Source organism: Enhydra lutris, unplaced genomic scaffold (genome assembly GCF_002288905.1).
Source record: "Enhydra lutris kenyoni isolate GAN:26980312 unplaced genomic scaffold, ASM228890v2 scaffoldscaffold3, whole genome shotgun sequence".
NCBI lineage: Eukaryota > Metazoa > Chordata > Mammalia > Carnivora > Mustelidae > Enhydra > Enhydra lutris.
This window is the reverse complement of record NW_019154087.1, coordinates 56649950-56667088: the sequence shown is the minus strand read 5'-3', so window position 1 is coordinate 56667088 and position 17139 is coordinate 56649950. Positions and strand designations below refer to the sequence as shown.

At 42.9% G+C, this 17139-nt stretch overlaps 1 protein-coding gene across 1 annotated transcript in view; it reads right to left on the bottom strand.

Moving 5' to 3' along the window:
* Window positions 1-2072, bottom strand: part of LOC111154849 (carboxypeptidase E) — a 108365-nt gene extending 106293 nt beyond the window's left edge. The window contains exon 1 of the mRNA XM_022514786.1: window positions 1766-2072. Coding sequence (XP_022370494.1) covers window positions 1766-2072 — 307 coding nt within the window. The remainder of the gene's footprint in view (window positions 1-1765) is intronic.
* Between the last annotated feature and the right edge of the window lie 15067 nt (window positions 2073-17139).

The window sequence follows — 17139 nt, the reverse complement described above, 5'->3', positions numbered from 1 at the left end:
AGTCCCCCCTCATAGAGTTTGTAATCTAAAAAAGAAACCTGCAAATCTTAAAAGACTATACATTCCAAGTATTGAAGTAAAAGAACTATTGTTTTCATCTTCAAAAGCATATTGCATCCTAACAGTAATATCACTTTAGAATTGCATTTAACTTGAAACAAAACAACAAAAAAGTTAACATTAGCTTTCATATAATCTTAAAGAAACAGTGTAACACATTCTGAGGAACAATCTCTCATAGTAGAATAACAAAAGGTTCTAGGCAAGCAGGCAATAGGAGAATCACGAATACTTAGATTAACTTTACCTGTGCCTAGGATGTCATGGTTTTTGGGTATTTGAAATACATGAAATGGAGTCATCACATTTATAATTGTTCTTTATCTTCAGAGAACAGTATGAAACTAATCTTCAAACTTTTTAAGTCTACATGCTGAGTCCTGCTAGGACCCTCACTACATAAAGTGTTTTCTAGATCTCATTTTAGGGTTTTGACAGCAAGATTATACCCTTTCCCCCATATTAGTTGAAGGTAAGAAAAGCTTCCTGTTTGAAGATCCATTATTGATCAACCCATACACTCAGCATTTGAAGACCAAAGTGTCTCTATTAATCACTTATTTTAATACTTTTCAGTTTGATTCCTAAATATCATTATAAAACTATTCTGGCCCTACCCTGAGAATTTTTTGCCTATTTTCTAGTTTTCTCTGTCATTTAAAAAAAAAAAAAAATCAAGCATTCTATGCTAATGTTATTAGTCCAGATTATTTTAACATTACCTTTGCTATCAGAAGACCAGGACTTATATCATTTCAAGAGTTACATCATTTCCAAAGAACAGAAGCGTAATGAAAAAAAGCCCCAAGAACATTATTTAAATCCATTTATTAATACCAAATTAATCACATTTAACATAAATAAAACGTGCCTACATATGCAGAAGGAAAATGCATTAAGATGGCTATAGGGGAACATAAGTTGAAATAAAAACCTGGTCACAAACTACTCATCTCAACCGGCTAAAGCAGAGAAAATGGGATATTCCTTTTTTCCTTAGGCCGTATGCAGTTTCAGAACAGCAATACCTGTCAGAGGCCACTTGTTCACCGTGGAAGGAAGCCCTGTGTGTCTGCACACACCACCACCCAGTGATGCCAGTATCTCTCTCTCCTGGAACCCCCACAGCAGCGCGCCTCCCTAATACGCACATACAGGTAGGGATGGGTAAGCAGAGCTGCAGGACCCAATAAGCTTGTCCTCTGGAAAAGAGGAAACAAATGAAGAAGGACTTTTCCTCGTTTCCTCTAAGTACTTGATTTCTGCACGCTATCTTTCTGCTCTCGTCTGCAAGGAAGGTCGACCTCCTCTCGGAGGACTCTGAATCATTCTCCGGTCTTTGATACGGCAAAGTGAGAGTGACCGCCCGGTTTTTGCTGGCGTGCGGATCTGCGTGCTCCGCGCTCCTACCTCCAGCCCTCCGGCTTTCCCGGCCCATGCTCACGGAGGGGTGAACTAAGGGCTGGGGGAAGGGGGAGGTGCAGGAAGGACCGCAGAGATGGGGAACCCAGCAACCCACAACGCTCTAGGTCAGGTTCATAACGTCTGCATCCCTCCCTCCACTTGCCGCCTTCCACCCCAGGCGCCCTTTCCCATGAGGCACCCGTGGGCCCCCCTTTTTTCCTCCCGCTCCCCACCGCCACCCGTCCAAGCCTCTGCGGCCCTCCGAGACGCCCCGAGAGATGGCGGGGTGCAGCGCCCTTACCAGGCTCATGGACACCGGGGTTGTCGGACAGCTCGATGACCAGGAGCTCCCGGCCCTCGAAGCTGCGCCCCACCGTGTAGATCCTGCTGATGGCGGTGCACTGCAGCCACACGGACACCAGCGCCTCGCGCAGCTCGGGGTAACGGTGGTACTCGAAGGAGATGCCGTCCTCCTGCTGCAGCCGCCGACGCCGCCTCATGCCCGCCGCGGGCGCCCCGGGCTCCTGGGCTCCGGCGCCCAGCAGCCACCCGCAGGCGACCAGTGCCCCGCACAGCGCCAGCAGCGCCCGGCCTCCTTGCGCGGCCATCGCCCTGCGCCGCCGCTGCTCGTGCCTTCCTGCGCCCGCGGCTTCTTTTGTCTGGGCTCCGGGACTCTGGCGGGCCGGCGCGGCGGGGGGCGCCGAATGCCGCAGGAGCCTCCGCTCGCCTCACCTCTCCCGGGCCGACTGAGCGCCGCGCGCGGGGGCCACCCGGAGGATAGCGGCTAAGCGGTGGCGCGCCGGGCCGCAAGACTGGCCGGCCAGCCCAGGGGAGCTGCAGGACAAACCACAGCGAGGAGGGGGCCGGCGCGCGCGCGCGCGGGATTCGGGAGGGATCCGGGAGGGCGGCTTGCGTGCTTGGCTCGGAACCACGTCAAAAGCCAAATGGCGCCGGGGGCGACGCAGGTGAAGTGACAACTAAGGACTGCTGCGTCGGAGAACGTTGTTGTCATTGAGGGACCCGTGACACTGCGTGTGGAAAAATATTCGTGGATAGCTGGGGGAGGCTTTTAAAGTAACATCTGTTCTCAGCCAACCACGGTTTCCATCTTGATACACAATAATTAGAGAATATTCCAGAAAAAAAAAAAAAGGAAGTATTGGCAGCCACTTGCCCTTTCCCTATGATGTCTCTTTAATGACTGTATTGATAGTCCAAACAGAAACCCAAAAGTTGGGTTTGCATTTATCGCAAGGTCTGGCTGGAAAACAGAACACTGTGCACTTTGATTTGGAGGTTTAAGAGAATAAAAATGCATTCTATAATTTTGCAGATTCTGTCTTTAATTGTATTAAATGCCCGTTCCTGGATTCTTTCAGGGAAAACAAACAAACAAACAAACAAAAAACAAAGCAAAAAGCGATTAGGCCGTCATTTGGCAGCGCCTGTGCAGACCCCATTCTGTAGCAACTCTCGGAAAAAACAAAATACAACACTGAGTGTGCACCAGACAGAGGACTTAGTTTGAATTAAGATTAAGTGTTTCAGGAGAAGTTTATCTGGGTAGTTCTGGCTTAGATTTCTTACTAGATCGTAACCAGGATGTTGGCCAGGACTGCAGTCATCTGAATGCTTGATTGGGGCTGGAGAACCTTTTCCAAGAAAAATTTAAAAATAAAAAGATTACGTTCTGTTCTAGAAAGAAAACTCTGATCATGAGAGATAATGGCTCATAACACTCCCAAAGTTATTGTAAAAATATATAATCAGCTTTAAATGCCCAGCCTTTAGACAAGATATATATTCCAGGAATATATATTCCTGAAACAGATGTTATTCTGAAAAGGTTGCCATTTGGATTTAAGAATAGTGCAAATATATAAATAGATAAATAATCCCCCGGACACTGTGAGGGTAATTTTTCATGTTAGACCTTTTTTCCTATCTTAACTTGCTCTTTCTCCACCTGTCTAGCAATGCATGCAACTGAATGCTTTCTCCTGGAAAAGGACATTTAAATGATTTTATTGGATCAAAAGAAAAATGTTTCTGGAAAAACTGGTTCCACACCCCTCTGTCTACATTTCCTACAGCATCATTTTTGGATTTTCGCTGTGGGCGGTGGCAGAGGTGGGGCGGGGTGGGGGGGCGCTGCCACTAAGAAGACATGCCACTCAAATTTGAATCCCGCCACTTGTCATTCCTTGTCAATGTAGCAAGGCTAAGAATTGTCTGTTTTCCACTATGACCAGTCTGTGTTTGATTACATAGTCCAGAACTATAAAACCAGAGTTATAATTACATTTCTAAAATCAGGCCCGAAAGAGCAACCTTGGAAACTAGAAAAAGAAAACAGAGTAGCTAAAACCAATAACTTCAGAAGTGGAGCCTTGAGATTTTCATGTTAGCAATTTAAAGTAACCACACTAATTTGTGGCTAGGTGGGGCATATGGACTAGTAACTACACACATGAACATGTCCATTGAAGTCCTGTGTTGCTCTTCAGCTATCTCTTTAACAAAGGGCGTGCTTTCTATTTTTTCCCAAATTCAATTTTATGGGTCGCTTTTCCTTTTTTTTTAAGTGGATGGAACCTTAATAGCTATGTAGACTCACTTAAGGGGGAATCTCTTTGCATCTTAGAAGTTTGTTTCCTTTACATATAAAACAGAAGGCTTTGACTGGATTACTCACTTGAGTGCAGCAGAATCATGTAGAGAGTTTGCAAAACATGCAGATTCCCAAGATTCCGTCAATGTAGGAGTTCTGAGATGTGTCACACATATTAATGAACTTCTAGGTTTTAACAACAACGCCAGGTATTTCTGATTTTGATGTTTGACTGACAAACACAGTTCAAGAAATACTGTCCTACATGTTTTCTAAGGTCATTTTCAGATCTAAAGTGCTATGGTTCCTGGGCGCCTGGGTGACTCAGTGTGTTGAGTGTCTGCCTTTGGCTCAGGTCGTGACCTTGGGGTCCTGGGATTGAGCTCTGTGTGGAGCTCCCTGCTCAGCGAAGAATCTGCCTCTCCCTCTGCCCCTCCTCCCCACTCATGCTCTCTCTCACTCTCTCTCTCTCTCTCAAATGGGTGAAATCTTTAAAATAAAGTAAAATAAAATGCTATGATTCTGAAAGGTTTTGCTTTAGAAAAAAAAAATTCCTGCACATCTAATAGATGATAGAGCTCCTTGCTTATTTGGGGGCATAGCACTTACACCAAGGAATCGGTTTAAAGGAATGAAAGCTTGGTCTTTGAACTTCTGGGTTATTTTAGGTGTAGGTCATCCCCACTGGAGTGTATATTACTTGTTGTGGTTTCATAGGCAATTATATAAAAGGTCACATACTCATCCTGACGGCTAGATAGAAAATCCTGCATGCTAAGTCTCTAATGTGTTTGACTTTGTGTCCCCAGAGTTCAATCTAGTATGAACCTACATTTAAAATTGTGTATTTGCGAGAGAGAGAGAGAGAGAGAGAGAATTTTTTCATGTCACTTTTGGACATCTGTATGGGCATAGTTAAGCTCCCCAAGCTTCCATTTCCTGCATCATTTCTACTCTTTTCAAATTCAGAAACTATCACGTCCTATATTCCGAACCTTTTATTGTCCATTCCAAAGCCTCATCTAAAACTCATCTACTGCACATCAGGTCTGTGAGCACATTGCTCTATATCCATCCAGCAGTGTGCTGGTTAATGTTTACCACTAGGGCTGGGAGCGGGGGTGGAGGACCCGGTTTAGAGTGTTTGCGGACTTCCACAGTGTAAATATTCCCACCACGCTGATTTCAAATTATCGATGTGACATCACGAGCATGGGTGCTGAGAAGAGACAAGAATTAGCACACCTTTTATTACGGTGTGGTGGTGTGTGCAAATTCTTTATACTCCTCCCTTTCGGTAGGTGGAGCTGAATTCCCTACCACATGACTGTAGAAAGAACTTAGGGACTCACTTCTAATGAACAAAATACAGCAGAAGCGATGTATCTACCCAAATTAGGTTATACAAAGACTTCAGCTTCCATCTTTCTCTCCCCCCTCCCACCCGCTTCTCCTGCCATTTATTCTGGGTCACATTGTAAAGGAGCCAACATAGCAAGGACCTGACGGGGAGGCCTCTGTCAAACAGCCTGAGACGGACTGACCTCCTCAGGCCATCAGCCTGTGAACTACTGAGACCTGCCATCAACTACATGAACAGGCTTAGAGGCACGTCCTTTGATCCCGGCAATATCGTAATGTTACTCAGTTTTCATGAACCTTCTATATCAGAATCACGTGGTAAGCATGGTCACATTCCAGACCAATTGGATCCAATTTTCTGGGGACAGGGCTTGAAAATCTTCATTTGAATAAGCTTTCCTCACCCCACCCCACCCCACCCTCTCACGGTAATTCTGATGCACAGTATGAATGGAGGAACCCTCATTCTGGAGACTGCTTTTTTTTTTTTTTTAAAGATTTTATTTATTTATTTGTCAGAGTGAGCACAGGTAGACAGAGTGGCAGGCAGAGGCAGATGGAGAAGCAGGCTCCCGCTGAGCAAGGAGCCCGATGTGGGACTCGATTCCAGGACGCTGGGATCATGACCTGAGCCGAAGGCAGCGGCCCAACCAACTGAGCCACCCAGGCGTCCCTGGAGACTGCTTTTGAAACTTGACAGAACAGTGTTCTAATTCAGACCACTTGTTTTGGAAAACTTCTCAATGACTTCACCTGACACGATGAGCATTCCATGAAATAAGACAAGCAAGGGGGTGGGCACAGGAAAACTGCTCCATAAATAGAAGCCTTCTGATCCGATGCCCTCCTCACTGGGACAAACTGCCAACATGGTACCCTCTTACTGGCCAGTGCAGCATCCCATCCTGGCATGCCTGCTTCAGAATCCCTCCTCCAACCTTCTGAACTCCAAACACTAATGTCTGACTTTCTTTGTTAGTACTGAGGAAATTCTCTCAGCCTGCCTCCACTCAACCATCTCTCTGTTCACAACTGACATGCCCTGGGGGATGCCCATGTCCCCGTCCAGGGCTGGAGTTGGTCTCACCTCTCCTTCCCTTGCTACTCATTCCTCACAGTTCTCTTACCACTGGCTCGCATGCATATCAAGGTCAGTCAGCTGTGCCACCACAATGTTCATGCCATTTCCATGTGTGATTGTGTGATTGTGTCCTTGATTAAAGAGGCAATCAGATAAACACAAGAGTAGAAAAAAGTTGAAAGCCTTGGATGTACTTGAGTTTCCAAAGTGGAATTAGGCACAGATGAGGAAACAGTGAACAGCTGAAGAAAACTTACAAAAATCTCTAAAATTTCTGCTCTTAGATTGGTTCCCAAACCTGTCACTTTACCATAAAGAACCTGACACTGTTACCACCAAAACGGTAGAAAAAGCATTATCGTGTTAAGACTTTGTTCCTAAAACAACCAAGAACCAACCAATGGATGAGCATATGCTTATATTTTAAATTTAAACAGACTATTTAAATTGTGCTTGTATGCTTCATTTTTTATGTTTTTCTTTTTAACTGATTTTTTTCCCATTAACCAACCCACTAAATGTTCCAGTTGTATTGGGTAGGAAGGGAGACGTGTACCATAGCAGAGAGGTCAAACCAAATGCATTCTCAATGGGCTACTTAAAACAGCGCTGATAGTCCTCCATCTACAACGATCACCACCTAAATAGCTAATTGCCGACTCAAATTGAAGGTGGTCCAAAGGGTTTATCAATGTTTTTCTACGATTCCACCTTATACCAATTTCACCATAACCTAGAGGTCACCCCAGTATTACCAACTTCACAGCACACTGTCCAAAAACATGTAATATGAACCACATGTGTAATTTTTAATTTTTTAGTAGCCATGTTTTTAAAAGGAAAAAGGAACAGGTGAAATTAATTTTAATAATACACTTTGTTTAACCCAACATATACTCCAAATATTATTATCTCATTTTGCAATCAATTTAGAATCTATTGATGAAATATTTTCCCGTACTATGTCTTCCAAATCAGTTGTGTGATTTACATCACAGCCCACCAGAGCAATTCAGACTAGCCATATTTAAAATGCTCAGTAGCCACTTGTGGCTAGTGACGACTGTATCAGATAGCTGACAGATCTTGCATTCTGATCTTCTAAAATTACTCCTTGTGATTTATCTTCATATTTAATGCTGTGATCCAAACACTCACTGGTTATTTCTTTGTCCAGACTATGGCAATGTCCTCCCCTGGAGATGACTCTTCTCTATCACTGGTTAGTCCGAGTTTTAAATCTTTCTGCTAAAACCCTCCTTCTTCATCATTCACCTTGATGACACTATCTACCATTCTGTTATGTCCATCACTCAGTGGCTCAAAACCAAAGCTGTGCTCCCCCTTGTTAAAATTTAATAAAAGGAAACCTTGCTTAGAATGGAGTCAGGAGGCCAGCAGAGGGAGCTCTCAGCCCTACTGCGCCTAGGCTGTTAACAGATCCAACAGGAGGAGACAGACCTTGCCCCAAGATACTACCTTACTCTCCCAGCAGAAGGAAGGCAGATTTCCTCCTTCCTGGCAACAGCCCAGCCAATGAGAGACAGTTACAACTTAGGCACGAAAAGCCATTATGCTTCCAGCTCCCAGTTTACTCCAATGAACTTTCAGTTTGTAACAGTCTCTCCCAACACCTCCCCTCTCCTCTCTATGAAAATGCTTTCCTCTCTTTAGTTCTCCAGACTCACCTATAGCTTTGCCCTAGCTTGCCTCTCCTGGATTCAAGTCCTTTGCTATTCCTGAATACACCAGTCTTTCGCTGGTGAAACAACTAGCAGTTTTATTTTTAAGGTTAACACCTTCTTCAGAAAATTTTACAGGAGAGCCCTGAGAAATCTTACTTCTTGTATCTCCTGCTATTTCTTTCGCTACATTTTATCTCCCAACGCATTACTTTAAATTCCTGCATCCCCATTCCCCAAATTATAACAATCATATTTATATCCACCCCATCCTTACCTCCTATGCTGTCTTCCTCCCAAGGCCATCCCTATCCCCTAACCCTATTCCCGTCCTGCACTCCTCCACCAGGCAATCCCCCTCTCCTATTCATCCAGGTCCTCTTTCCCTCCTTGCATTTCCCCTTTGCACCATTCTCTCCTATCCTCTTCTAAAAAAAAAAAAAAAAAAAAAAAAACAAAACCCTGAAATTTTCACTTGAGTTCACTTTCCCCAGCTGGCACCCAAACACCTCAACTCTGTCACATCTCATTCACTCCTTCACTCCACTTCTACTCCGTAGGTTCTATGCATCTAATAAGACTCAACATTCATTGACCTTTCCTAGGCTTCCGCAGGGACTTGCCTTCAGCTTGGTGTTCTTCTCCCTCTTCACATGCTAAAGAGTGGTCTTATATCCATGCTCATGGCTTCACTTAGCACCTCCCTGCTCCCAAGATCCAGAGTCCCATACCCATTTCCTCCCTGTCAGAGATAGAGCCCACCTTCCTTATGTGTTTGTCTCCCTTGCCTCCCACAGCAGAGCCACAGTCATGGTCAGTATGTTCCCATGTGAATGAAGGAATTAGTAAATCTGCTAGCACCTTCCTAACTATGGCGTTCAGACCTCTCCCCATGTTTGCAATGTTCCTCTTACTCAATAAGCTCCTGGATTCCTGCCTTTTCCTCCAGGAGCCCTTCCTCAATGTGACCCAAGCACCACAGCCTTCTTTTCACTCAGCAACCACAATTACCAAGTCGCTTGCATTTAACGTTAAGTCATTTGCCAATTTTCACATTTGATCTGTGTACTTATTCCTGTAGTTTCTATTTCTCTCCCCATTTTTATTGTCCATATTATAATTTTGATTCTACCACACTGCAAGTACAATATTTGGGAGAGAAAAGTGGGTTTTTCTCTTATCTTCTTACCTTTGGAAACCAAACTGCTGAAATGAAAATCCGATTGCCAATTTCCACTTCCAAAGAATGACTGGTTTTCCCTTCCGTGGCTGGAAGCTGACCAGTACAAACAATGCAGGATAACTTTACAACGGAGGATGCTAACAACGTGATGGTGCTCAGGAATGTTGAGTATTACAGAGATGTGCAGACATGTACTGGAATCTTCCATTATAAGCAACAACCATGCCTTATCTATTGTGTCACTTTTCAATCCATAATATTTCTTGTACTCTTTTAAATTTCAAGTGTCCAAAAAAAGAAAGCTGTTCACCTCTTTGTTTCATACAACTTACAAGACATCGGGGTAAGACGGTCTCTTAGTTTGTGAAAGCTGCTCAGTTCGGTACAAGAGTACAGAATTATCAACGTATGTAAACATATTGTGTGTCCACACATCTATGTTACAGTATCTCCTACCCAACACTTTGGAAGCCTCTCTGCTACTAGAGGGATGGACCAAGATGCTAATTAAGTCAAAACTAATGAGGCTAATCATGTACACAGAGAGCAAAACAAACCTCTTACTCGTGACCAGGACTACGTCCTTAATTTCAGAAAAGCTTTGTGCCTGACAACAAACCCAGCTCCACTGATGCTTAGGTCAGATGGCTGTAGGTGGGTGTGTGGTCAGTCATTCATTATTAGCAAAAAAGAAAAAATACACACATTTTTATACAAATGTATATACAAATGTCTATTTGTATAAAATATATACATTTTTATACAAATGCATATACAAATGTATATACAAAAAAGAAAAATATATACAAAAAATTTATACATCCCCATTCATCAAGTGGATGCTCAAAAATATCCAATAGCTCTGATTTTCACATAGTACCATTATGTAATTATTGCTGTTCTACACCTCAGTGTTGACTGATTATAGTCTTTGAAGTTAAATCAGGATTCTCCTATACCCCGAACACAACACTTGTATTGGCACTTTTGTTGGAAAGTAATGGGGTACTTAGGTGGCTCAGTCATTAACCTCTGCCTTCGGCGCAGGTCAGGATCCTAGGGTTCTGGAATCAAGTCCCTCGTTGGGCTCACTGCTCAATGGGAAGCCTGCTTCTCCCTCTGCCCCACTCCCTGTTTGTGTTCCTGCTCTCACTATGTCTTTCTGTCAAATAAATACATAAAATATTTTTTAAAGATTTTTATTTATTTACTCAACAGAGAGAGAGAGAGATCACAAGTAGGCAGAGAGAGAGGGGGGAAAGCAGGCTCCCCGCTGAGCAGGGTCCGATGCGGGACTTGATCCCAGGACTCTGGGATCACGACCCCAGCCGAAGGCAGAGGCTTTAACCCACTGAGCCATCCAGGTGCCCCCATAAAATCTTTATTTAAAAAAAAAAAAAAGAAAGGAAAGGAAAAGAAAAGAAAAGTAACCCATATATGGACCAGACCAAGTTACTGAAGAAGGGGGCTTCATTTGCTCCCCACGTGGTTGCAGGATTTACTTCAGGGGCCTGCATCCTCGGATACAGAGCTTGGGAGAGGGCAGATCATTCCACGGAGAAGATGAGGGGCCTGGAGGCATGGAGTGGTCACTGCCTAGCAGAGTCCTGTTGGTGGCAAAGCCCAGGTCCTGGGGCCAGGTTTGCCTTCTCGTGAGTGACTTCATGGATTGTCTCTTTCAGTGGGAATCCTGTGGCCAAAAGAATAGACTTCAGATGAGAACTTAGCTCAGATTTGTGTAAGTGAAGAGTAGAGAGTACAGGGTGGAGATGGAGAGAGAGAAAAAGTGAAGAGAGAGCGAAGGCAGAGGAAGAAGAGGAGTAGCGGAAGAGGAAGAGGGAAGAATAAGAAGACAGAAGAAGAGGGGCGCCTGGGTGGCTCAGTCTGTTAAGCCTTGGACTCTTGATTTCAGTTCAGGTCTTGAGCTCAGGGTTATGAGTTCAAGCTCCGCATTGGGCTCCATTGTGGACATGGAGTCTACGTTAAAAGAGAGAGAGAAAGAGAGAGAGAGAAGAGAAGAAAAAGCAGAAGGAAGGCAGCTGAAAATCCAGTACTATCTCTATTCAAAGGTCTTAGAAACTTTATAAACTTCATCTACCTTAGTGTGAAAAGTGTGGGAAATTTGCCTTCCTTATGGACGATTAATCCTAAATCAAATTGAGGAATCTATCTTATGCAAGACACACAGTAGCATAACAAAAACAAAAAGCGTCATATTTATAAACATTTCAGTGATCACAAAGTGTTTCCTCTGCATTTTTCACTTGATTCTCACAATGACCTCATTTTATTATCCACATTTTACAGATAAGCCACCTGAATTCATGAAGGATAAATTCAAAAGCAGGGAGACATCAGATCAAAGAGAAATATTGTTAATGCAAAGACATATTTTAGAGTTACCCCTTCATTTAATTTTTTGGATCTGAGCTGATTTTCCTTTAGGAAAATGTGCTGTAAGTCTAAAGCCTCAGCATGTTACTAGGAGAATGAATTGAATTTCTATGTTTTCCTCCTGTCTATGAGAAGATTATTGTTTCTGTGCTTTTAACAACTATAAAATGTGGTGCTCATCAGACTTAAATTAAAATGATATACTCTAGTATGTAAAAAAAAGATACCATTGGATGCCTGGGTGGCTCAGTCAGTTACGTGTCTGCCCCCCATTGGGCTCCCTGCACAGCAGGGATCCTTCTTCTCCCTTTCTCTCTCCTCCCTCCTCGTGCTCTCTCTCTCCATCAAATAAATAAATTAAATCTTAAAAAAATACCAAATATTGAATAAAAAATATAATACAATAACTTGCTTATAAAATGTTATACTAGGCCCAAGTAGCTAAGGGAAGTTATTGCTCTTTAGCCCCTAATTTTTCCAGTAATAAAATACATAGAAAAAAATCAAAAGTGCCTTTTCTTTTATATGCCCATGTTTGGGAATGAAATTACCAAAATGAAAATCAAGCGCAATACTCTCATGAGACAAAGGTCACAAAAGGTGATTGGTTTTCCCTTTAGCTGTTAAGATGTTAGCCATCTTATACATTTTTATAGCTTACAAATTAATAAATCTTATAAATAAATAAGGTCTTTAATTCTGGATCAAGTTAAATTGCTCAGGAATCTACAGTGATAACTGTAAACATTACACAGATGCACAACTAGCACACGAATCTTTCATTATAATCAATAATCATATCTACTCAGATTTTTAATACTCTTGTCAAAGTATGGTCCCCACTTCCCTTCCCAACACACACACACACACACACACACACACACACACACACACACACAAAACCCCTGTGTTTCTTCCGGTATATTTCATCTCAGAAATGGCCTCATTTTCAGGGTGCCTGGGTGGCACAGTGGGTTAGGTATCCAACTCTTGGTTTTGGCTCAGGTTGTGATCTCAGGGTTGTGAGATCCAGCCCCATATCAGACTCCACGTTGAGCATGGAGTCTGCTTGGGAGTCTCTCCCTCTGCCCCACTCACACTCTCTCAAATTAATAAATAAATCTTTATTTTAAAAAAAAGAAATGACTCCATTTTCTGTTTGTCCAATAAAATTCCAGTTGACAGCTTCGAGCTTTCTGTTTCCGCATGCTCCACATCAGCAATTTCCATCAATTCTATCATATATGTATAAATAAATATATGTATAGATATAGATGAATAGATAGATAGACATGGCCATAAACACTGCCACTACCCTAATCTCAATCACTAACTTTTCTCACATCAACCATTGTGATTGCCTCCTAACTGATTTCCCTGCTTCTTTATCTGCCCACCCTGAATTTACTGTTCACACTGCAGTCCATTTTCAAAATGTAAATCAGATTGTATCACTCTCCTGCTTTGTATCAGATTGTATCACTCTCCAAGTACATTGGAGCTTTCCAATGTACTTGGAATAAATTCCCAACTTCTTACCGTGACTTTGATTGTCCACGAATCTGTCTGCTGCCTACCTCGCCCATCTCCTCAAAAGCCACTCTCTCAGGATCTCTGTGTGCAATGGGGACTCCCAGGTACCATCTATCATATCTTCTTGTCCATTTCCTTCAACATACGCATCACAAAAATCCTGTTTCTTTACTTACGTTGCTTTTTTTTCCACTATAGAAGATGAGCACGTGAGGATAGGTTCCTAATCTATGAAAGAGATTTAATAAATAGTTGTTGAAAACAATGAGATATATGTCCCCAAGAACTTTATGCTTTTTGAACTTTAAAGATTTTAAGGAAATAACCTCTACCTCTAAAAGAAGACTATTAAGTAGATTAGGAATGTTTATTTATTTATTTTTTTTTTTTGAGGGGAAGGAGAGAGTGAGCATGAGCAGGGGGAGGGGCAGAGGAAGAGGGAAAGCAGAATCCCCACTGAGCAGGGAGTCTGGCAGAGCTCCATCCTAGGACCGTGGATCATGACCTGAGACGAAGGCAGATGCTTAAGCCCCTGAGCTGCCCAGGTGCCCTAATATCTACATCTTTGAACTAAGCACGGTAATAATTATTGGCTTTGACCTTGCTCCTTGTACAACATTTTACAAATGAGAAGACTAAAGTTTAGAAAAATTAAATAATTAGTACAAGTTTATATAAATAGGAAGTGATGAAATAAGGCTGATGGGGAAAGACACTATCATTTCCATGGTATGGGCTTTCAATTCCTTCCTTCCTTCCTTTCTTTCTTCCTTCCTTCTCTCCTTCCTTCCTTCCTTCCTTCACTCTTTCCTTCCTTCTTTCCTTCCTTCCTTCCTTCCTTCCTTCAACAAACTTCTATTTAGAACCCACTATATGCCAGGTACTTGATAGTTACTTGGTGGGATTTGGTCGGTGAAGGAAGTAAATGGATTAACATATAGTCCCTCCCAAAGAAGAGAAGAGAAGAGAAGAGAAGAGAAGAGAAGAGCTCAGAGCCCATTCTCCAGTGTAGAGATATAAGTGATATGTATCACTTGTCCAGTGATAAAAAGTGTTCTCTGGCTAGAACCGATCACCCATGCATAGGAGAGCTTATTTCAATTAGGATGTAGCAGAATTGAAATCTGGGGAAAACACATCCTGTTAAGAAGTGACTTATTGAGTATTTTTAACACTTTGAAAACAATATACAATAAAAATTCCAATAACTAATTAATTCACAGATTCAGAGCACACCACACCCCAGCTGCTTAGGAACCCACTTGTGGCAGGAAGTGTTACCAAACACATTGAGTCATTAAGCCTTCCTAGTTGGGTAAAACAATTAGGTTCAGCTGCCACATTTGCTCAAAATTGCTTCATGACGGCTTCTTTCAAGTTTCAATGTGTTATTTATTCTGTCTTGTTCTTTGCCTCAGCAAATGCATATGTTGACTCCTTGACTTTGTTTAAATGTTATTTAACACTTGCAGAAATCCCAACAGCCCAACCACTGTCCCTTCTTTAATCTAGCTTTACCTCTTCCCGGGGAGTAGTTTCTTATCTCCTTGTCCTGTGCAGGCTGGTGTCTATCCGCCACTTCAGTGACCTGCCCCTGGATGTCTGTGACTAACCCATGCTTGGCTTGGACAGCCAACCGGGACTGGAACAACGGCACCACAAAGAGAAGGGACACAAGTGTCGCTTGAACTGATGAGATTATGGAGGAGAGGAAATAGAGGGCAAGCAAGAATGAGTCCCACACAGGGACTCTGACGGAAAATAAGCCACAAGCCCCCTTGGTGGTTCTTCCATCTTGGCTTGTCTCTTGCTCACGCCTCAGAGCAGGGCAAGCTCCCTTGTCTAAAGTGCTTCAGAAACAAACTCCAAAGCACAACGTGAGCTAGCATCATTCTCCATCTTCTCTCACCATCGCACCCATTGCTTCCGTCCTTCTCTCAGTATGTGGCATATTCCTACACTCTCTGACCCTCAGACCACAGTGCATGTGGTTCACTTTACTTGGGTTATTCTTCGCTTTCCGTCCCCACTCCCTTTCTAGGTAACTTTTGTTTTACCAGTCAGGCCTCAGATTACACACCTTATGGAGGAATCTTCCCAGATAGCCTCCATCAGGCAAGGAAGGTCCCATGGTCATGTGATCCCAAAGTTCCTCGTGCCTCTCTCCCTTCTCAGAACATTTTAATAATTATTTCTTCAATTGACCATAATCTCCTTTATACTATAAAGTTTGTGAAGGCAGTAATCATGTCTCTCATGCCTTCTAGTGTCTTCTAGTGTCTTCTGGTGTCTTCTGGTGTCTTCTAGGGCCTAGCAGAGTTTGCTACAAAACTGAAACTAAACAAATATTTATTGACTGGGTAAATACATAAATTCTTAAAGAGATCAAGCTATGTTTCTCCGTTGACATCTGATATGCCACCATTTAAGTTAAAATAACTTGCTCCAACTCTACATCCATTAAGCTGCAACCTCTTCCATAACAGCAGGAAACAACTCGTGTTTATGGATATATGCGGATCTGAGGGAAGTATTTTCCTGAGCTTGAGGAAGAATCCATCACCACTGCCTACCTACCTGGAATAGAGCTCCGCTGACTCTGAAGTCGGAGCAGCTGAACTAGTCAGGACTTGCTTCGTTGCAACTAAATAAACCGAATTCAAAATGGTCTAGGTAAACAGGAAGGAAGGTACGAAGGAAGGGCAGAAGGAGGTGGAGAGGGAAGAAGGAAGAAAACTAATTCACAAAATAGAGCTGGCTTCTTTCCCAACTTCTTCCAAGGACTCCGCCAGCACCAGGAAGCTCCATCAAGCCATCCATCCACCTGTGGGTCCCTTTCTGCCACAGCCCTCTGTGTTAGCCTCATTCTATCCAGTGAGAAGGACTTCCACAGAGATTTCTGCAGACACAGTCAGCACTCTCTGTCACTGCCCATGCATAACTTCCCAAAGAAAGACGATGGATTAGCCTGCACACTTGGGTCAGGTGCCTATTCTCAGGCCAATAACTGGCGATAAGAAAATGGGGCATTGGGGTAAGTTACACCTACAATTTTTTTTTAAATCTAAAAGCCTAGAACATGTAAAACCCCCAACAGTATATCTATAAAGACTAGAAACATAGGTAAAGATACTTCATGTCACCCAAAACATAATCAGTCTGTAATAAAAATAAAATAATACTATCTGTGTTTTCGGGCTTTATAGACTTCATGGACCAGAGTTGTGCCTTTAAATAATGTTCCATGATCTAAGTTAAGGTCAAGATCTTCTTGTGACTTTTTCCTAGCTCGATCCTTGTTTCTGGAAGACTTTCCCCAACCATCCCTCAGCCAGAATCGGATGGGAATCAACTCCAAGTTCTCAGTCTGGGACTCTTTAGGCTGTAAACAATTAAAGCTGCAGAACCGGCATGCTGCCATATGAAAAGGGAGTGTTTTTTGTTTTTTTTAAGATTTTATTTATTCACTTGACAGAGATCACAAGTAGGCAGAGAGGCAGGCAGAGGGGAAGGGAAGCAGGCTCCCCGCCAAGCAGAGAGCTCGATGTAGGGCTCCATCCCAAGACCCTGAGATCATGACCTGAGCCGAAGGCAGAGGCTTAACCCACTGAGCCACCCAGGCACCCCAAAAAGGGAGTATTTTTGAGAAGAAGTCTCAGAATAGTGACGGTTCAGAGTATTTTGCCATCTTGTGACTTGTCCTCACTACACTGAATTAGTACATTAGAAAACCATTCTTTACTCAGCTCTCACAGTCTCGTGTAAGAAATTCTTGCTACATAGTTGACAATTTGTTGGGTCAATAAATCACTGCTAAATAAACAGGATT